General features: G+C 44.3%; 2 protein-coding genes and 1 long non-coding RNA gene across 3 annotated transcripts in view; 2 read left to right on the top strand and 1 right to left on the bottom strand.

Annotated features, from left to right (window-relative positions):
• The window catches only part of LOC138950564 (uncharacterized), a 478,836-nt gene that overhangs the window by 431,600 nt on the left and 24,068 nt on the right, over positions 1-23,168 (bottom strand). The gene's annotated exons all lie outside the window — the stretch shown is intronic.
• On the top strand, positions 1,687-3,333 carry LOC138951324 (carbohydrate sulfotransferase 8-like). The gene is made up of 3 exons (XM_070322947.1): positions 1,687-1,789; positions 2,315-2,711; positions 3,180-3,333. Exons 1-3 carry the CDS (start codon positions 1,687-1,689, stop codon positions 3,301-3,303), a joined length of 624 nt encoding a protein of 207 aa, XP_070179048.1. The 3' UTR covers positions 3,304-3,333.
• LOC138951323 (uncharacterized) lies at positions 3,310-22,507 on the top strand. Its single transcript, XM_070322946.1, has 5 exons — positions 3,310-4,001; positions 8,620-8,648; positions 18,828-18,962; positions 20,607-21,000; positions 21,443-22,507. Exons 1-5 carry the CDS (start codon positions 3,310-3,312, stop codon positions 22,317-22,319), a joined length of 2,127 nt encoding a protein of 708 aa, XP_070179047.1. The 3' UTR covers positions 22,320-22,507.

Here is a 23,168-nt window from a genome sequence, read left to right as displayed (position 1 = left end):
CTTTCATCTTATTCCTTGTCGGTTCCTGATTCCCAAAATATATAGATATGATATGTTTGGATTAAAAACACGCTCAGAAAGTTAAAACGAAGAGAGGTACAGAAAAGCGTGCTATCCTTCTCAGCGCAACGAATACCCCGCTCTTCTTGTCAATTCCACGGGCACTGCCTTTGCCACGGGCGGTGGAGTGACGATGCTACGAGTATACGGTCTTGCTGCGTTGCGTTGCGTTCAGTTTCATTCTGTGAGTTCGACAGCTACTTGACTAAATATTGTATTTTCGCCTTACGCGACTTGTTTTTCTTTTACTTCTTCTTCTCTTTCTCTCTCTCTCTCTACCTGTATAAATCAGCTCTCTGGTTGTTACTTCTGTAAGTGTAATGTAAAGTTCTACATCTCTGCATTTGTATTGTCATCTTTCAGAATGCCCTTGTAATAACTTCAGCGTCTGCCCATGGAGTCTATATAGGTCAAAGTCTCAAATGTGATATTAGCATCGCTTGGACTTATGGGGCTCAACTTGACTTCACTATAACAGGGTGGACTAAGTGAGCAGCATGTAGAGGGTGGTTGCCAGTTTTTGCTCTTCAGCACACTCGAATCACTCTCTCAAAATGTGCGCAGTAATTTCTCAAATAGACTTTTTCATTTCGCGCTCTCTGAGAGAGTGATTCAAGCCTGCTGTCAGTCAGTGCGAACAGTGGTTTGTATGTCAACCACCGTCTACATGCTGAATACACGACCACAGGGGTCTGGAGGAGGGTGGCTGCAGCCAGAATTTCCACGTCAGTGCCCCATGTCTTGGGCTGCGATAGAGAGCCACCTTCCACCAGGTATTCCTGTAGGTCGCGCCCTAAGTAGGCAGAAAATGGTCGCGGGTTATTGATCATGAAGTCCACGATTGTTTCTCGTATTCTCTCATGATGAGCCTGTGTGCCTGTGATCTCAAGGCTCGATACAACCAGTTGCCGTCCCCAACAATGGTGTCCACAGAATGGGGGATACCAAGGGACGACTGATGGGGTCTGTGTCTCAAACTGCCGAAACTCAAACGGTTCTAGGGACGTGGCGATAGAACGGGAGAGAGACCTGAGAAGTGTTTCTGAAAGAGACGCTTACTCCAAGTTGTATCTCCCTGTTTCTTCCTATGCTACAAGAGCTGACTCTGTATAAGGAACAGGTCTGTCCCTACTATAGCCATCTTCTCTGTGAAGCCGCTGTAATCGATGATTTTGCAAACTCAGTGCTGCGTATGGGGATTGATATGACGTTATAACCGACATGGATGAGAGACGTTATAACTGGGTGACGTTATATCCGGTGACGTTATATCCGAGGTTAAAATAGTCTTGGAAAGAAGGAATTGAGCCGGGACCGGTGTTTGGGTGACGATATAACGGGGTGACGTTATATCCGGCGACGTTATATCCGGCGACGTTATAAACGAAGTAGACTGTATACATGTAGACATGTATACTGCCATGTTTTTTTTTTTAGCTCACGCTACTTCCCTTGCTAGTGGTTTGTCAGGCCGGTCTTTTAACCCTTGTCATGCGTTCCGTTGCCGCTTTACCTTGGTAATGGTTTGTCAAGCAGGATATTATGACATTAATTTTTGATACGTGGGTAGGAACAAATCCATACTTTGACAGTAGTGACAGCGGGCGACGTCCAATATATGCCTGCATGAACGTTCTTGTTGCTGTTGCTGTTGTTGCTGCTGCTACTGCTGCTGCTGCTGCTGCTGCTGATGATGATGATGATGATGATGACCATGATGATGGTGATGGTGATGATGATGATTTTTTTCTTGTGACCGTGGAAGGCAAGGAATGTTTTCAAGAACTTAAATCATATTTACTCTCTCTCTCTCTCTCTCTCTCTCTCTCTCTCTCTCTCTCTCTCTCTCTCTCTCTCTCTCTCTCTCTGTCTCTCTGTCTCTCTCTCTCTCTCTCTCTCTGTCTCTCTGTCTCTCGCTCTCGCTCTCTATGTGTCTCCCTCCCCCTCTCTCTCTGTCTCTTTGTCTGTCTCTGTTTCTCTCTCTCACTCACTCTCTCCCTCTCTCTCATTCTCTCACTCTCTCTCTCTCCCTCTCTCTCACTCTTTCACTCTCTCTCCCTCTCTCTCACTCTCTCCCACTCTCTCACTCTCCCACTCTCTCACTCTCTCTCACTCTCTCTCACTCTCTCCCTCTCTCCCTCTCTCTTTATCTCCCTCTCTCTCCTCCCATACCCAACCCCATACTTTAACTTGCCCCTCCCCACTTCCTTTCAGTAACTTACCACCTAACGCCTCCTCTCCTTTTCCACTCCAGGTGAAGATCCTCTGTCGCTCAAAACCAAACTGAAGGAAGCAGCCAAAGTCTTTCCATGGGGCTCAGACGACGATCACCAGCCTCCACCCCTACAACCACCACCACCGCAATCACCACAGCCACGACAACCCACCTCCCTCCAAGCCTTGCAGAATCGGAGCCAGAGAGTGAGGGACGCCTGCTCTGCCAAATCTGGTAGCGCCGCTCAGGGACAGCCACCTTTCCCGTACCATAGTCTGTATGTAAGGTCCATGTCTTTCTGCGCACTGCCCAAGACAGGCACGACCTTCTGGAAATGGATCCTGTATTACGTGTATAAGAACATGACGGGGCCGCTGCTGTCGCACGATTATGGTGACATACACAAGCTCACCAGATACATGGAGAAAGCTGACAGGTGAGGGATTGGGGAGGTGCTTTTGTTGTTGTTGTTGTTGTCGTTGTCGTTGTTGTCGTTGTCGTTGTCGTCGTTGTCGTCGTTGTTTTTGTTGTTCTCGTTCTTGTTGTAGAATGTTCCGGCATTACGTTCATGTGTCTGTTACTTACTGTAAGAGTAATCCGCACAGATTATTTTATATGTTAGTTCGTGAATCCTAAATGAATGACTGACTGACCGACTGATTGGCTGACTTTAATGACCGACAAACGATCGACTCACTTTCATTTTTATAATTAAGCAGTGTGTCTCATTACTACTCTTTGTTTTTGTTGTTGCAATTTGCTAATTCATGTGACCTTGTGGGGGGGGGGGGGGGAGGGGGCAGTGAATCAAATTTGCTCTTAGCCCGTGACCCCGTCCGCCTTCTCGTTGACATGTTCTTCTTCCTTCCACCACGTTAACAGATTGTTCTCGGTATGCTAACAGGTTACCGCCAAGTGACGGGTTCAAGAACATCGTGTTCGTGCGCGAGCCCTACGCGCGCCTCTTCTCCGCCTACGTGGACAAGCTCTTCACGCCTCGCTGGGAGAACTGGCAGCGTCTGGCCTAGCCCGCCATGGTCTACGCTCGTTTCGGAGCATCCTTCATCAACAGACGGTGCTCGCACAACGTCACCTTCTCCGAGTTCGTCCGCTTCTTTATCCACGGTGAGATGGACCGCGACGCTCGGGTGAAGCGAGACGAACATTTCGTGCCCATCTCTCACCAATGCAACTTCTGCGGCGTCGAGTACGACTTCATTGGGCGGCAGGAGAGATTCGCTGAGGACACCGTGGGAATTCTTCGGCAGCTGAACCGTTCGGACATCTTGACTTTCTCTGCCTTGGACGAGCACTACGAGGTGTACTTCATGGACGCGCTGATCAAGTACACCTTTGAGCACGAGCTGAAGACGATCAGCGCCACGTTCCGCTGCATGTTCGCCGAGGAGATCCTCAGACGCTTGTGGAAGGCCGTTCAGATCCGCGGCACGCTAAGCGCGGAGGAGTTCTTTCCCTTGGCTCGCAGCGACATCAAGGGAATGACCTTAGAAGGGTTTTTGCTGATGGCTCACCTCGCCTACAATCGTTCTGCTAGCGACAAGGACAGACAACACAACACGGCGCAAGCATTGTTTGAGGCCTACAGTACTGTCCCTTTACACGATCGGCAGCTGCTGAGGCAGATTTTTGATGATGATTTTAAGTTTTTCGGCTACGAGCCCAACCATCCCTTGGTGTTCCCGCCCGAGGATGAGTTCGACTTGCCGTACTATAGATATTTTGACATTTATGATTCCTTCTTGTACACTAGTATTGTGTGATTCTGTCAGGTCCATTTCGCTTGCCATACTATCCTTCCATTCAAATGTATGGTTATGTCCTTTACATTAATATTGTGTGATTATGTCTGGCCCATTTCGCATGCCATACTATCCTTCCATTCAAATGTATGGTTATGGCCTTTACATTAATATTGTGTTATTCTGTCAGGTCCATTTCGCTTGCCATACTATCCTTCCATTCAAATGTATGGTTATGTCTTTTACATTGATATTGTGTGATTATGTCAGGTACATTTCGCTTGCCATACTATCCTTCCATTCAAATGTATGGTTATGTCCTTTACATTAATATTGTGTGATTCTGTCTGGCCCATTTCGCTTGCCATACTATCCCTATATGCAAATGTATGGTATTACATTCCATGAATATTGTGTGATTCTGTCTGGCCTATTCTCCTTGCCATACTATCCCTATATGTAAATGTATGGTATTACATTCCATGAATATTGTGTGATTGTGTCTGGCCTATTCTCCTTGCCATACTATCCCTATATGCAAATGTATGGTATTACATTCCATGAATATTGTGTGATTGTGTCTGGCCTATTCTCCTTGCCATACTATCCCTATATGCAAATGTATGGTATTACATTCCATGAATATTGTGTGATTGTGTCTGGCCTATTCTCCTTGCCATACTATCCCTATATGCAAATGTATGGTATTACATTCCATGAATATTGTGTGATTCTGTCTGGCCTATTCTCCTTGCCATACTATCCCTATATGCAAATGTATGGTATTACATTCCATGAATATTGTGTGATTGTGTCTGGCCTATTCTCCTTGCCATACTGCTGATGTTTTGACGTCTATCCCTTTCTGTGCGCTTATGTATGGTATAGCTCTGCTTTAAAATAGTTGAACTTGTGCTATACTATGGATATTTTGATATGTATGGTATAGCTCTGCTTTAAAATAGTTGAACTTGTGCTATACTATGGATATTTTGATATGTATGGTATAGCTCTGCTTTAAAATAGTTGAACTTGTGCTATACTATGGATATTTTGATATGTATGGTATAGCTCTGCTTTAAAATAGTTGAACTTGTGCTATACTATGGATATTTTGATATGTATGATTCGTGTGTGTGTGTGTGTGCGTGCATGCGTGTGTGTGTGTGTGTGTGTGTGTCTGTCTGTCTGTCCCCGTGCGTGCGTAGTTGTGTACGCGCATGTGACGTTATTCTTTATTCGAACAAGACTTTTAAAGTTCGGCCATTGATGATACAGTGTATGAAGTATTTAGGCATCCCTCCTCCTCACCCTTCCACCCCCCCCCCCCCCCCCCCTCCCTTTCTCTTCCCCTCGCCTCACGTATTTCCCCCATTTGTTGCCAAACAATCCCAAAACGCTTATGCGCCGTAAGCTTTCTATTTAACTTTTAGCGTAGCAGAGAATGTATTTACACCCCCGGTATAGGGGTGTGTATAGGTTTCGGTCGATGTGTTTGTTTGTTTGTTTGTTTGTGTGTTTGTTTGTTTGTTTGTTTGTTTGTTTGTTTGTTTGTTTGTTTGGTTGTGTGTTTGTTTGTTTGTTTGTGTGTTTGTTTGTGTTCGCAAGTAGATCTCAAGAATGAACGGACCGATCGTCACCAAACTTGGTGAACAGGTTCTATACATTCCTGAGACGGTCCTTACAAAAATTGGGACCAGTCAAACACACGGTTAGGGAGTTATTGGTGGATTTTGGTTTTTGGGGGAATCAACTACGGCATAACTCTTCCTTATCTTCTCCATGTTTTCAGCGTTTACCTCCCTTCCTTCGTATGGTGAGGGGGCATCTTCGGATATTCCCGGCGTTCTGTTATTATTTTTAGAAGGTCACCGCAGTGTCCAGAACGTAAATTGGACCCGTAAATTATCCTCACTGTAAAAGTGCAAAGGTCAAATCAATTTATAGCCACGCGAAAAATACACTCTCATCTATCTCTATATATTTATACAATAGATATAGATATATATACGGCTTCTCTGTGTGTGTGTGTGTTTGAGTGTGTCTGTAGAAAACACCTGTGTATTGCACAGTTCTGTTTGTGATGTGGTACCTAGGGCGTCGTCGACAAGTTTGGGACTCGACATGATATGATCAGGAATGGCATTATGGCCCCTGAATCATGTTCGTGCTGTTCCCATTCCACGAGCCTAAGCTTGACGGGTCCATGGTTCGAAGCCGGCGTACAGTGCGCCACTCAAGCCGGGTATTCGGCTCTACTTGCTACCCGGCGAAGCGGCAGATACACCCCGGACAAAATCTGGTCGATGAGATATTTCAATACCTGCTCTCAGCGCGCAGCGCAAACCGATTTTGGTTTTTTTTTTTGTGTTCGCATATAGATCTCAAGAATGAACGGACCGATCGTCACCAAACTTGGTGAACAGGTTCTATACATTCCTGAGACGGTCCTTACAAAAATTGGGACCAGTCAAACACACGGTTAGAGAGTTATTGGTGGATTAAGATTCTACAAGGACTTATAGAGGGACATATTAATGGTCAAAGGGAAATAACCTTCTCAGTTGGTGGCAGTGAGAATGGTAAGGACGGGGGTGTTTTTCCTACCTCGGAGGAATTTCTTGTTGGTTTTAGTTCTTTTACTCTTTGGTCGGGATCAGAATGCGCCGTGAACTTTCTTTATAACTTTTAGCGTAGCAAAACAAATATTTGGCTTTGGATCTTTTACTCTTTACTCGGGATCAGATGCGAAATGGTAAACAAGAGAGCCAGAAGAAGAGAGGGGGTGGGGTGAGGGGGGATGGTGTAGCCAGCTATCACACAAGCTAGACAGACGGACAGACAGACAGACAGACAGAGCTATTTGAGTACGATGACAGTTGATCATATACACAATACATGCAAACGACACGAAGAATTGAAGCAATATGTTCAAAAATAAATTGAAACATTCAAAAGGCAAATTCAATTGTACAGTGACGTGTATTTGTGTGTATGTGCGTGCGCGCAAGTGCGTGTGTGTGTGTTTGTTTGTTTGTGCGGGTGTGTTTTTGTTTGTGCGTGAGTGTGTGTGTGTGTGTGTGTGTGTGTGTGTGGGAGTGTGTGTGGGAGTGAGTGTGTGTGTGTGTGTGTGTGTGTGTGTGTGTGTGTGTGTGTGTGAATGTATGTGTGAGTGTGTGTGTGTGAATGTATGTATGTGTGTATGTGTGTGTGTGTGTGTGAATGTGTGTGTGTGTGTGTGTGTGTGTGAATGTATGTATGTGTGTATGTGTGTGTGTGTGTGAATGTATGTGTGTGTGTGTGTGTGAATGTATGTGTGAGTGTGTGTGTGTGAATGTATGTGTGTGTGTGTGTGTGAGTGTGTGTGCGTGCTTGGATACGTGCGTGTGTACAGGTGTATTTCTGACAGTCTGTGTGTGAGTGTGTCCGCGCTAAGTCTCCTACGCCTACTTGTATGTATGTATGTCTACCCGTATTGCTTGTGGTCCGTTTCCGTAAACATCCTGGTCCGGGTGTGCCCCTGAGTGTGTTGTACGTACCTGTGTTTGTTATCGCAGTCTCCATTCAGTTCCTCGAGTGTTGTGTGTACCTGTGTTTGTTATCGCAGTCTCCATTCAGTTCCTCGAGTGTTGTACGTACATGTGTTTGTTATCGCAGTCTCCATTCAGTTCCTCGAGTGTTGTGTGTACCTGTGTTTGTTATCGCAGTCTCCATTCAGTTCCTCGAGTGTTGTGTGTACATGTGTTTGTTATCGCAGTCTCCATTCAGTTCCTCGAGTGTTGTGTGTACATGTGTTTGTTATCGCAGTCTCCATTCAGTTCCTCGAGTGTTGTGTGTACCTGTGTTTGTTATCGCAGTCTCCATTCAGTTCCTCGAGTGTTGTGTGTACATGTGTTTGTTATCGCAGTCTCCATTCAGTTCCTCGAGTGTTGTGTGTACCTGTGTTTGTTATCGCAGTCTCCATTCAGTTTCTCGAGTGTTGTGTGTACATGAAATATAAATCAAGATGTTATCACCTGGGGTAAATTTAAAGGGGAACCTCTTAAAGCCCCGGCGCTGTGCAAACACGTCCACATAATCGGAATGAGTCATCGACAAGCGATAAGAACAAACTCGCGCAATCACGCCCAACGAAAATGCAAGTTTGAGAAGAGGAAGATGGAAAAGTCACGGACACAGACAAAGAACGTGTTGTCACATTGTTACACTTTTATTATGTGACATTGTATTTGGTGTTGAAAACAGCTGTCAGAATACAACAGTGCGATTTTTATTCCAAAAAGCGTGCATAGTGTAGACATAACCTTAAAAAAAATGACATGCGTGAATAGAAAAGAAAAGAAAAACAAACGCACGAACAAAGGTTTTTGTTTCAGGCAAAATACTCACACTTAAAAAAACACTACAACATTGCCAATGCTTATTTGAGAATGGCCACACAGTCTTGCGGTTTGGGCCGGATAGGTAAAATATTACGATTTTTAGCAAAATAAAGAAAACAAATCTACTGTTTCTGATTTTTTTTGTATGTCGTTTCTCTTGGGTGAACTTGTATTTGTCTTTTGTGTTTGATGTAAATTTCAGCTCGTCACGAGGCGTGGAGGACGCAGTTGGTATAGAGCTGCGGGGGGGGGGGGGGGGGGGGGGGTATGTAGCCGTGTGGAGAATTCACGGCAATATTGTTCCTACTGTGTTGTTCCTCTATTTCATTCCCTTCCCCAATAATTCCCCTTGAAGCAATCATGCGTGTACGGGAAGAGAAATTCAAGTTTTACGCCCTCACGGCAAAGCCATTAGGGGCATGTTCCCGGGTTTTAACCCGACTTTAGATGAGATACACAAGTGTGTGCGTGTTTAGGTGGTATCAGCCATCTGCACTTATGGCAGAATGACCGAGGTCTTTTACGTGCCACTGTGGTGACATGGGGGTGGGAGATGGATACCGTCTCTTGGTCTGCACATAAAGTTGACCCGTGTCCGTCCCGGCCCGGATTCGAACCAGCGACATTTCGATCACAAATCCAGTGCTCTACCACCTGAGCTACCCGGGCCCCCATGCGTAGTGTACGTCTTTGTGGTGTCGCCCTTGTATGTAGGGTGCTGCGTCGTGGTTGGTTGATTTTGTACAAGCTATTGCTAATTGGTTGATCCTTAAAAGATGCGTGCGCATTCATTCTCGACCGGGTAGATTTTGGACATAGTTTTCATCTCGACCGTACCTTCAACTATCAACACCGTGTTTACTTCTCTACGGCTTTGGAGACCGGGTCAGTTTTTGGAGAGAGAAAAACAAGTCGCGTAAGGCGAAAATACAATATTTAGTCAAGTAGCTGTCGAACTCACAGAATGAAACTGAACGCAATGCCATTTTTCAGCAAGACCGTATACTCGTAGCATCGTCAGTCCACCGCTCATGGCAAAGGCAGTGAAATTGACAAGAAGAGCGGGGTAGTAGTTGCGCTAAGAAGGATAGCACGCTTTTCTGTACCTCTCTTTGTTTTAACTTTCTGAGCGTGTTTTAATCCAAACATATCATATCTATATGTTTTTGGAATCAGGAACCGACAAGGAATAAGATGAAAGTGTTTTTAAATTGATTTGGACAATTTAATTTTGATAATAATTTTTATATATTTAATTTTCAGAGCTTGTTTTTAATCTGAATATAACATATTTATATTTTTTGGAATCAGCAAATGATGGAGAATAAGATAAACGTAAATTTGGATCGTTTTATAAATTTTTATTTTTTTTTACAATTTTCAGATTTACAATGACCAAAGTCATTAATTAATTTTTAAGCCACCAAGCTGAAATGCAATACCAAAGTCCGGGCTTTGTCGAAGATTACTTGACCAAAATTTCAACCAATTTGGTTGAAAAATGAGGGCGTGACAGTGCCGCCTCAACTTTCACGAAAAGCCGGATATGACGTCATCAAAGACATTTATCAAAAAAATGAAAAAAACATTCGGGGATTTCATACCCAGGAACTCTCATGTCAAATTTCATAAAGATCGGTCCAGTAGTTTAGTCTGAATCGCTCTACACACACACACAGACACACACACACACACACACACACACACACACACACACACACACACACACACACACACACACACACGCACACACACGCACATACACCACGACCCTCGTTTCGATTCCCCCTCGATGTTAAAATATTTAGTCAAAACTTGACTAAATATAAAAAGTGAGAACCGCTTCATGTGCTATGCGCTATCTGTGACTTTGCTCTGTGCTTACGCTTGTGATTGCGACACTGGCCTGAGCACACGTGTGCCTTTGTGTGGCCTGCTAACAGTGGCTCAGTGACGGTCAAAACGGTGGTAGTGGCGGTTTGACCCTTCAGTGGTGGTGTTTACAGTCTTCAGGACGCAATCTTTGTTCCACGTGGCTGCCATTTGCAGTCAGGCGTGTTTGCTTGGTGCGGTCGTTAGGGTCGGTGGTATTAGGTTGTAGGTAGTTTTGGCAGTAAAAATCACCCTCCTTTATTTTTGTTTTCCAAATTTGTTAGGAAATGTAGACGGAAATTTCTCGAAATTTTTCTTTTTCTTTTCGTCTTTTTTTGCATTAATATTTTAGTCAAGTTTTGACTAAATGTTTTAACGTTGACCGGGAATCGAGATGAGGGTCTGGTGTATGTATGTATGTATGTATGTATGTATGTATGTATGTATGTATGTATGTATGTATGTATGTACGTATGTATGTATGCAAGTATATGTCGTGCCGATTCCGCGTAATGGGCAACATTTTTGCCCATTTCGCGTAATCGGCAAAACGCTGCCCAATACGTGAAATCGGCAGCGTTTTGCCGAAATCGCGTAAACGCCTCTAAAACTTGTCTATTTCGCGAATTCGGCAGCCGATTACGCGTAATAGGCAAGTTGCCCATTACGCGAAATCGGCAATAGTGAGTTTAGTGTGTATGTTTGTTTGTGTGTATGTGTGTGTGTGTGTGTGTGTGTGTATGTGTGTGTGTGTGGTCGATCTCTCTCTCTCTCTCTCTCTCGCTCCTCTCTCTCTCTCCTCTCTCTCTCTCTCTCTCTCTCTCTCTCTCTCTCTCTCTCTCTCTCTCTCTCTCTCTCTCTCTCTCTCTAACAGTGTCAATGACAGTATAACAGAAAAGAACACGAGCCACACACAGAGTGAACGGTTTGTGAGCATATCCTCAGGAAATACTTGTTCTCGTGTGCCCGTATTATCAATCAAACAAGGGGCCTTAGTGATTGAAACTCACAAACAATACCAAATCGGCCCCTGTCATCTCTCGTATGGCAGATTCCAGCTCTTCCTCTGTCGTCAGCACGTCTGCAACTTCTTTAGGCAGAAAGGTCTTCTGCAGACCCAATCTCGGTTTTTCCCCAAACAACACTTCGTATGGAGTTTTGTTCTGCAGATTTCTGTGTGGGGATGAATTCTTTTGTAGCTGGACAAAGCGGAGCCCTTCAGACCAGTTACTGGTGCTGTTGTCGATGGTCCACGCTATCAGCATTTGCTTCACATCTGCGTTCGATGGCTCTACTGAACCCTGGCTCTGGGGATGTCGAGCCCGCCCATGTACAATGCGAAGGTTTTGCCACATGTTTTTTAGTTCGTCAACCACTGAAGCAACAGGTTTCACAGGCCGACACAAAACAGTTAATCATTTTACCGGAAATGTTCGCGTACTTATCTTGGAGAATTGTTTTGGTTTTTGTCTCGCCTCCGTGCCCAGTGTTGACATGTGCCTCCAGCAGGACGTCGAATAGCTCATTTTGGGTGACGATGTACCGGGGAGTTTCTTGTTGCGTTTTCCGTATCTGCACAATGTCATTATAATTAATTTCAGTTGCATTTACGAACGCGAACACTTACACATTTGTACGTGTGTGTGTGTGTGTGTGTGTGTGTGTGTGTGTGTGTGTGTGTGTGTGTGTGTGTGTGTGTGTGTGTGTGTGTGTGTGTGTGTGTAAGAGAGATCAACACAAAATGACACATTAACAGACACGTCACACAAACAAACTTGATTGTCAATTGATGCAAAATGAACACACGTTTTAAACAAGCTTAAGCACGTAAAAAGTTGAGAGAAAAAACAATTTTCGTGAATTGAGAGAGAGAGAGAGAGAGAGAGAGAGAGAGAGAGAGAGAGAGAGAGAGAGAGAGAGAGAGAGAGAGAGAGAGAAAGAGAGACAGAGACAGAGACTGACAGAGACAGAGAGATACACAGAGAGGGACACAGAGAGAGACACAGAGAGAGAGAGAGACAGAGAGAGCTTTTACTTTGATCACCTTCTTCATCCCAGCAACTTCAACCAGATCAAACTTCTCCTTAATGTAGTAAACGTTTCTGTTCTTTCGATCTCCATCGCCGGACCAGACATTCACCACGTAGCGGTAGTCGTCTGCGTTGGGCAATGTGTACTTGAAAAACTTTTCATTTTTCATTTTTTCATCAAAACGCGCACGATGCTTGCCGTCCATGCTGACTGTTCCTCTGCTATCAGCAAAATGAAAGCTTAAACTAAAAGTTTAAATTTGGTATTGTTTGTGAGTTTCAATCACTAAGGCCCCTTGTTTGATTGATAATACGGGCACACGAGAACAAGTATTTCCTGAGGATATGCTCACAAACCGTTCACTCTGTGTGTGGCTCGTGTTCTTTTCTGTTATACTGTCATTGACACTGTTAGAGAGAGAGAGAGAGAGAGAGAGAGGAGAGAGAGAGAGAGAGAGCGAGAGAGAGAGAGAGAGAGAGAGAGAGAGGAGAGAGAGAGAGAGCGAGAGAGAGAGAGAGAGGAGAGAGAGAGAGAGATCGACCACACACACACACATACACACACACACACACACACGTACGCACGCACACACGCACACTTAACTTGCTATTGCCGATTTCGCGTACTGGGCAACTTGCCTATTACGCGTAATCGGCTGCCGATTCCGCGTAATCGGCTGCCGAATTCGCGAAATAGGCAAGTTTTAGAGGCGTTTACGCGATTTCGGCAAAACGCTGCCGATTTCACGTATTGGGCAGCGTTTTGCCGATTACGCGAAATGGGCAAAAATGTTGCCCATTACGCGCAATCGGCAATTACGTGAATTCGGCACGACATATACATGTACGAGGGCTGTTCCATTATTATTTAGAATCCAGGCTCCTGGTAATATGACGTTAGATACAAAATCATGCCGTCAAGGAATAGACTATCGTGAGGCTTGACACAAAAAAAATGAATTTCCAGAGTTATGTCGTTTTCATATGGTCGACTCGGGAAGGTACTCACCGCGCAATGTATGAGATTGCGTCATGACGCTCAAATTCACGATTTCAGAGCCATAACTTACAATAACTACAAAATAAGGATTAAAAGAGGCCGATTTGCATGAAAGTGTGATGCAATGTTTTAGGATGAACGCTCTTTGAAGAACCATAGTGTAAAACTGGTACAGCAATTTCAAACCGGGTAGACGGAGCTTCGAAAATGATACCCACCCTGGTCTACTCATTTCATCCGTTATCCTCGAAAACATTAGCGCTGTTGAACAGATAATAAGAGAAGATCACTTAATTATAATCATGCAGATGCAATATGCCCTTAGCATTAAAAGCTCTGCATTTGAAAAGATCTTAGACAAATATTTAATGGACACAAAGCGATTTGCCGGTTGGGTACCACGTGAACCCAGTGACGGGAAAAAGAGGGGGAGGGCAGAGTGTTGCCTGACAATACTTGAACAAATCAGCAATGGCTTGTCCAAATCAACATGGAATATCGCCAGTGGTGACGAAACCTGAGTTAATTAGTTCCACTCTGAAACCAAACAACTGTCGTCTGTTCGGGTGTTTAACCAGGTGACCCAACCCCTGCCAAAGTTCAAATAACAAGAAGCCCTAAACATTGTTTGCATCTTTCGTCGCTAGATCAAGACATTTAAACACTGTGACTCTTGAGGGCAGGCATACAGTCACGTCTGACTGCTGTTTCCACCATTAATGGTCGAAAAGATTCGAGGCTTGGCACAAACACCGTCCAAACACGGGTATTCGAGGGCTTATGCTGTAACATGTAGCCGTGTGGAGAATTCACGGCAATATTGTTCCTACTGTGTTGTTCCTCTATTTCATTCCCTTCCCCAATAATTCCCCTTGAAGCAATCATGCGTGTACGGGGAGAGAAATTCAAGTTTTATTAGGGGCATGTTCTGGGTGGACTGGGTGGCCGAGTGGTAACACACTTGCGCTCGGAATCGAGAGGTTGCGTGTTCAGGCCTGGGTCAGGCCGCAATTTTCTCCCCCCTTTCCTAACCTAGGTGGTGGGTTCAAGTGCTAGTCTTTCGGATGAGACGAAAAACCGAGGTCCCGTGTACACTAAATTGGGGTGTGCACGTTAAAGATCCCACGATTGACAAAAGGGTCTTTCCTGGCAAAATTGTATAGACATATATAAAAATGTCCACCAAATACCCGTGTGACTTGGAATAATAGGCCGTGAAAAGTATATCTCGCCTAACACGCTTGAGATTTACTGGCCGATGTGAATGCGAGACATATTGTGTAAAACATTCCATCTCACACGGCATATTGTAAACGCCATGAGCCTCCCCAAATAGGAGAGGGTATGTGCGTAGAAATACTCACAAATAAAATAATGTTCCCGGGTTTTAACCCGACTTTAGATGAGATACACAAGTGTGTGCGTGTTCAGGTGGTATCAGCCATCTGCACTTATGGCAGAATGACCGAGGTCTTTTACGTGCCACTGTGGTGACATGGGGGTGGGAGATGGATACCGTCTCTTGGTCTGCACATAAAGTTGACCCGTGTCCGTCCCGGCCCGGATTCGAACCAGCGACATTTCGATCACAAATCCAGTGCTCTACCACCTGAGCTACCCGGGCCCCCATGCGTAGTGTACGTCTTTGTGGTGTCGCCCTTGTATGTAGGGTGCTGCGTCGTGGTTGGTTGATTTTGTACAAGCTATTGCTAATTGGTTGATCCTTAAAAGATGCGTGCGCATTCATTCTCGACCGGGTAGATTTTGGACATAGTTTTCATCTCGACCGTACCTTCAACTATCAACACCGTGTTTACTTCTCTACGGCTTTGGAGACCGGGTCAGTTTTTGGAGAGAGAAAAAAAAGTGAGAACCGCTTCATGTGCTATGCGCTATCTGTGACTTTACTTTGTGCTTACGCTTGTGATTGCGACACTGGCCTGAGCACACGTGTGCCTTTGTGTGGCCTGCTAACAGTGGCTCAGTGACGGTCAAAACGGTGGTAGTGGCGGTTTGACCCTTCAGTGGTGGTGTTTACAGTCTTCAGGACGCAATCTTTGTTCCACGTGGCTGCCATTTGCAGTCAGGCGTGTTTGCTTGGTGCGGTCGTTAGGGTCGGTGGTATTAGGTTGTAGGTAGTTTTGGCAGTAAAAATCATCCTCCTTTATTTTTGTTTTCCAATTTTTTTAGGAAATGTAGACGGAAATTTCTCGAAATTTTTCTTTTTCTTTTCGTCTTTTTTTTTATTATTTTTTTTTTTACATTAATATTTTAGTCAAGTTTTGACTAAATGTTTTAACGTTGACCGGGAATCGAGATGAGGGTCTGGTGTATGTGTGTATGTTTGTTTGTATGTATGTATGTATGTATGTATGTATGTATGTATGTATGTATGTATGTATGTATGTATGTATGTATGTATGTATGTATGTATGTATGTATGTATGCATTTATACATGTACGAGGGCTGTTCCATTATTATTTAGAATCCAGGCTCCTGGTAATATGGCGTTAGATACAAAATCATGCCGTCAAAGAATAGACTATCGTGAGGCTTGACACAAAAAAAATGAATTTCCAGAGTTATGTCGTTTTCATATGGTCGACTCGGGAAGGTACTCACCGCGCAATGTATGAGATTGCGTCATGAAGCTCAAATTCACGATTTCAGAGCCATAACTTACAATAACTACAAAATAAGGATTAAAAGAGGCCGATTTGCATGAAAGTGTGATGCAATGTTTTAGGATGAACGCTCTTTGAAGAACCATAGTGTAAAACTGGTACAGCAATTTCAAACCGGGTAGACGGAGCTTCGAAAATGATACCCACCCTGGTCTACTCATTTCATCCGTTATCCTCGAAAACATTAGCGCTGTTGAACAGATAATAAGAGAAGATCACTTAATTATAATCATGCAGATGCAATATGCCCTTGGCATTAAAAGCTCTGCATTTGAAAAGATCTTACACAAATATGTAATGGCCCCAAAGCGATTTGCCGGTTGGGTACCACGTGAACCCAGTGACGGGAAAAAGAGGGGGAGGGCAGAGTGTTGCCTGACAATACTTGAACAAATCAGCAATGGCTTGTCCAAATCAACATGGAATATCGCCAGTGGTGACGAAACCTGAGTTAATTAGTTCCACTCTGAAACCAAACAACTGTCGTCTGTTCGGGTGTTTAACCAGGTGACTCAACCCCTGCCAAAGTTCAAATAACAAGAAGCCCTAAACATTGTTTGCATCTTTCGTCGCTATATCAAGACATTTAAACACTGTGACTCTTGAGGGCAGGCATACAGTCACGTCTGACTGCTGTTTCCACCATTAATGGTCGAAAAGATTAGAGGCTTGGCACAAACACCGTCCAAACACGGGTATTCGAGGGCGTATGCTGTAACATGACAACGCACCTGTGTATACTGCCTTTGCGACAACATATTTCTTGGCATAAAAGGGAGCACTGCTGCTGGTTGCATTCACCCTATTTTCTTGACATCTCCTCAAGCTAGTTCACCCTGTTCTCGGATTTCAAGAAATAGCCGCGGAAACACGGTTAGAGACCCCTGAAGACTCTGTCCGAGCCTTCACGAGGACCATACCAGGTATAGCTGATGTCACGTGGTCCCAGGCCAGAATGAGAACGTTTGAGAGGATGGCCAGTTAATTGGGTGTCGGCTGGGGAAGGATTGGTCTTGAAAATGGCCTGGTTAGGTTGTTGGTATGTGTTTCCGTTTCTGAGATTCTAAATAATTATGGAACAGCCTACGTATGTATATGTTTGTATGTATACATGTATGTATATGTGTGTGTGTAGAGCGATTCAGAGAAAAGTACTCGACCGATCTTCATAAAACTTCACATGAGAGTTCCTGGGTAAGATATCCCCAGACAGTTTTTTTCATTTTTTTTTATAAATGTCTTTGATGACGTCATATCCGGGTTTTTGTAAAAATTGAGGCGGCACTGTCACGCTCTCATTGTCTAACCAATTTTGTTGACATTTTGGTTAAGTCATTGTCGACAAAGGCCGGACTTTGGTATTGCATTTCAGCTTGGAGGCTTAAAAATTAATTAATGAGTTTGCTCATTAAATTAAAGTTGTCATGAAAATTACATTTTCGCACACAGATTCAAAATTGATTGCGTCGTATGCCTCATTAAATTCTGAATCTGAAAATGTATACATATATTATGTTTACTCTAAAAATGTGATCACAATTAACGATCAAATGTTAAATAGGTCCCAAAATGATTTCATCTTATTCTCTATCATTTCCTAATTTGAAAAACGTATATGGATATGTGATGTCTGTATTATAAACAGGCTGTGTCGTCTTGGTGGTAAAGTCGCAATATAACCTTCGTGGTTGAAAACGACGTTAAACACCAAATAAAGAAATAAAGTCTTGGTGATAAAATGCAGTGCGTTCAGTTTCATTCCGTGAGTTCAACAGCTTGACTAAATATAATAATTTTGCCTTCCGCGACTTGTTTTTGTTTTTTGTTTTTTGTTTTTTTGTAGGGTTTTGTTAGTATGTAGCATAGTGATATGTTGCTAGTCTTCCCTGGTCCACCCACCCCCCCCCCCCCCTTCTCTCCGTCACCTCATTGTGCTGTAAATAATCATCACTTAATTTATTATTGGTCCGCAAAGAGATATTTCTCGCTCTCCATCACTTCATTCTTTGTTTGTGGAGTATAGTCTTGTACGGCATTGCGTTGGCTCGCCTCTGTACTGTATTTGTCTTTGTGTTGTCTTCTGTTAGTGACTGACTATTAGGGTTTAACGTCCTCTTAGACCAACTGGTCTATATTGGGACCGGTATTGGTAATACGCTGAAGATATGATACTTTGATTCGAACAAGCCCGCTGTGGCTGTCTTTTTCCACACACCAGCATTGGGTTTGTCTCGTCAAAGTATCGAAATACGATCATGATAACCAGAGACGAGAGATGATGCATGCGTGTTTTCGTGTTTTCCAAGCCCTGAGACTTTCGCTGTGAACGTGGGATTTTTTTCGTGCGCATGTGTGCACACGAGGGTGTTCGGACACCGAAGAGAGTCTGCACACAAAGTTGACTCCGAGAAATAAATCTCTCGCCGAACGTGGGGATCGAACCCACGCTGATAGCGACCAACTGGCTACAAAGCCAGCGCGCTACCAATGCAACTGAGCTACGTCCCCGCCCGTCTTCTGTTAGTGTCCAGAATGAACGATGAGTTGGCTCGAGGACGGTCCGGCCTTTAGCATTAGTTTCCTGGCAGAACTCCCGCGTAACACCAAAGAGCTTGGCAAAGAGGAGTGGAGTTTCCACCTAACCTCGTCTCACGTATGATTCCTGGCCTGGCCCCTTTCCACTCTACCTTATCAAGCTTGTAACAGTCTGTGCTTACATGTCTATTCTGATTTTTTTTTTAATAATTCACAAGGGAAGGACTCTGTTTTCTTTAAAACGCTCCTTTAACATTTATTTTAAACATATCAAAATGATTTGTGCAGGTGACATATTTCACGCGATGTTGGCACCTATTTTGAGGAGACTACGATGGCGCCGAATGTCGCTGTGGTTGCTGGCTATGGCGATCGTTGGATGTCTGGGGTTTCGCATCTTCATCAATCAAGTCCCTGTCTTGGGTAAGTGGTTTGCAAGTGCGATTGATGTATTGTTAGTAGTGGTGGTGGGGGTGGGGGTGGTGGTGTCGCTGTTGTAGTTGTTGGTTTTGTTGTTGTTGTTGTTAAGGATGGTGATAATGATGATAAGGATGATTATGATGATGACGATGATGTTGTTGTTGTTGTTGTTAAGGATGGTGATAACGATGATGAAGATGAGGATGATTATGATGACGTTGTTGTTGTTGTTGTTGTTGTTGTTGTTGTTGTTGTTGTTGTTGTTACTGCTGCTGCTGCTGTTGCTGCTGCTACTGATGATGATGATGATGATGATTTTTTTCTTGTGACCGTGCTAGGCAAAGAATATCTTCCAAGAACTTAAGCATATTTATTTTTCTCTCTCTCTTTCTCTCTCTCTCTCTCTCTCTCTCTCTCTCTCTCTCTCTCTCTCTCTCTCTCTCTCTCTCTCTCTCTCTCTCTCTCTCTCTCTCTCTCTCTCTCTCTCTCTCTCTCTCTCTCTCTCCTCCCATACCCAACCCAATACTTTAACACTTTCGCGACGGGAGGTGACTATATTAGTAATAGCGCTGCAACGCCCACGGACGGGAAGTGACTATTTTAGTATTAGACATACAAGGTACACGACTCGTGATTGCTTCCCGGTTTTTGAAGCTTGCAGTAAATTGAGTTGTTTCCCTTGATACACGTGGTTTTCTCTTCCGGCTTGATCAAATTAGTGCAGATTTGCGTGGTGTTTTCGAACAAAAAAAAAGAATCGAAGGCGAGCCTTGTCACGGGAGGAGATTCTCCGGATGTTGAATCTTGAGGATCCTGTAGATCATGATACATCGTGTCGTTTTCGCCTCAAGAAAGCGATAATAGCAGTGATATTGAGGAAGAAACAGTCCCGTTGTTGCTAGTACGAGTCGGCAACTACACGTGGTAGGGGGTGATACTGCTAGACGAACATGTATCTCGGAATCGTGCAGGAGCTATGGGGGCGTGGCAGCACTGATAACAATGGATGGCTGGAGCCTTCAAATCCTTTTGGAATTGTTCATAGGTGTACAGTTGGTACTTTGTTGTGAAAATGTGACTTATATTCAATATGGATTACCTAGACATCATTTGGTGAGTGTTACAGTTTTGTTTCATTTGAGTCAGGATGCTGTGAGTGAATGCGTGATTTGCTTGTTTTTTTCTTTGTACTGTCTCCTTATTTCTGTGTACAATGTTAACAATATTTCAGCTAATTCATAGGTTTTACACCTTGTTTGGTTATAACATTATTTATAATACTTTCTGTTAAAAAATAACTTTTAAAAAAAGCAGTGGAAAATAAAACACACACAAAAAAACGTTAAAAAACACAAATTATCCCCCTTTCACCCCCCTTTGCTAAAACAAATCGCGTGACAAACTTATAAATAGCACGACTGAACTGGGCATCCATTTTTGAATTAGTACACAAAATTTGGTGGTGATTGGACTTAATTCAAGTTTGCTAGACAGATTACTTTACAGTTACTGATTTTTGGGAAGTTTCTTGGTGGCAAGCTTGGGCAGGCAGGACGTTAACGTCGTGGCAGTGCTAGTCACAATAGTGTTAACCTGCCCCTCCCCCCTTCCTGTCGGTAACTTACCACCTCTCCTTCTCCACACCAGACGAAGATCCTCTGTCGCTCAAAACCAAACTGAAGGAAGCAGCCAAAGCCTTTTCATGGGGCTCAGACGACGATCACCAACCTCCACCACTACAACCACCACCACAATCACCACAGCCACGACAACCCACCTCCCTCCAAGCCTTCCAGAATCGGAGCCAGAGAGTGAGGGACGCCTGCTCTGCCAAATCTGGTAGCGCCGCTCAGGGACAGCCACCTTTCCCGTACCATAGTCTGTATGTAAGGTCCATGTCTTTCTGCGCACTGCCCAAGACAGGCACGACCTTCTGGAAATGGATCCTGTATTACGTGGATAAGAACATGACGGGGCCGCTGCTGTCGCACGATTATGGTGACATTCACAAGCTCACCAGATACATGGCGAAAGCTGACAGGTGAGGGATTGGGGAGGTGCTTTTGTCGTGGTTGTCGTCGTCGTCGTTGTCGTTGTCGTTGTTTGTGTTGTTCTAGTTCTTGTTGTAGAATGTTCCGGCATTACGTTCATGTGTCTGTTACTTACTGTAAGAGTAATCCGCACAGATTATTTTATATGTTAGTTCGTGAATCCTAAATGAATGACTGACCGACTGATTGGCTGACTTTAATGACCGACAAACGATCGACTCACTTTCATTTTTATAATTAAGCAGTGTGTCTCATTACTACTTTTTGTTTTTGTTGTTGCAATTTGCTAATTCATGTGACCTTGTGGGGGGGGGGGGGGGGGAGGGGACAGTGAATCAAATTTGCTCTTAGCCCGTGACCCCGTCCGCCTTCTCGTTGACATGTTCTTCTTCCTTCCACCACGTTAACAGATTGTTCTCGGTATGCTAACAGGTTACCGCCAAGTGACGGGTTCAAGAACATCGTGTTCGTGCGCGAGCCCTACGCGCGCCTCTTCTCCGCCTACGTGGACAAGCTCTTCACGCCTCGCTGGGAGAACTGGCAGCTTTTTGCCCAGCGCGCCATGGCCTACGCTCGTCCCGGAGCATCCTTCATCAACAGACGGTGCTCGCACAACGTCACCTTCTCCGAGTTCGTCCGCTTCTTTATCCACGCTGAGATGGACCGCGACGCTCGGGTGAAGCGAGACGAACATTTCGTGCCCATCTCTCACCAATGCAACTTCTGCGGCGTCGAGTACGACTTCATTGGGCGGCAGGAGAGATTCGCTGAGGACACCTTGGGAATTCTTCGGCAGCTGAACCGTTCGGACATCTTGACTTTCTCTGCCTTGGACGAGCACTACGAGGTGTACTTCATGGACGCGCTGATTAAGTACACCTTTGAGCACGAGCTGAAGGAGATCAGCGCCACGTTCCGCTGCATGTCCGCCGAGGAGATCCTCAGACGCTTGTGGAAGGCAGTTCAGATCCGCGGCACGCTAAGCGCGGAGGAGTTCTTTCCCTTGGCTCGCAGCGACATCAAGGGAATGACGTTAGAAGGGTTTTTGCTGATGGCTCACCTCGCCTACAATCGTTCTGCTAGCGACAAGGACAGACAACACAACACGGCGCAAGCCCTGTTTGAGGCCTACAGTACTGTCCCTTTACACGATCGGCAGCTGCTGAGGCAGATTTTTGATGATGATTTTAAGTTTTTCGGCTACGAGCCCAACCACCCCTTGGTGTTCCCGCCCGAGGATGAGTTCGACTTGCCGTACTATAGATATTTTGACATTTATGATTCCTTCTTGTACACTAGTATTGTGTGATTCTGTCAGGTCCATTTCGCTTGCCATACTATCCTTCCATTCAAATGTATGGTTATGTCCTTTACATTGATATTGTGTGATTCTGTCAGGTACATTTCGCTTGCCATACTATCCTTCCATTCAAATGTATGGTTATGTCCTTTACATTAATATTGTGTTATTCTGTCAGGTCCATTTCGCTTGCCATACTATCCTTCCATTCAAATGTATGGTTATGTCCTTTACATTGATATTGTGTGATTCTGTCTGGCCCATTTCGCTTGCCATACTATCCTTCCATTCAAATGTATGGTTATGTCCTTTACATTGATATTGTGTGATTCTGTCAGGTACATTTCGCTTGCCATACTATCCTTCCATTCAAATGTATGGTTATGTCCTTTACATTAATATTGTGTTATTCTGTCAGGTCCATTTCGCTTGCCATACTATCCTTCCATTCAAATGTATGGTTATGTCCTTTACATTAATATTGTGTTATTCTGTCAGGTCCATTTCGCTTGCCATACTATCCTTCCATTCAAATGTATGGTTATGTCCTTTACATTGATATTGTGTGATTCTGTCTGGCCCATTTCGCTTGCCATACTATCCCTATATGCAAATGTATGGTATTACATTCCATGAATATTGTGTGATTCTGTCTGGCCTATTCTCCTTGCCATACTGCTGATGTTTTGACGTCTATCCTTTTCTGTGCGCTTATGTATGGTATAGCTCTGCTTTAAAATAGTTGAACTTGTGCTATACTATGGATATTTTGATATGTATGATTCGTGTGTGTGTGTGTGTGCGTGCATGCGTGTGTGTGTGTGTGTGTCTGTCTGTCTGTCCCCGTGCGTGCGTAGT

This window comes from Littorina saxatilis, linkage group LG16 (genome assembly GCF_037325665.1).
Source record: "Littorina saxatilis isolate snail1 linkage group LG16, US_GU_Lsax_2.0, whole genome shotgun sequence".
NCBI classification, from domain to species: Eukaryota; Metazoa; Mollusca; class Gastropoda; order Littorinimorpha; family Littorinidae; genus Littorina; species Littorina saxatilis.
This window is presented reverse-complemented; position numbering and strand designations above follow the sequence as displayed.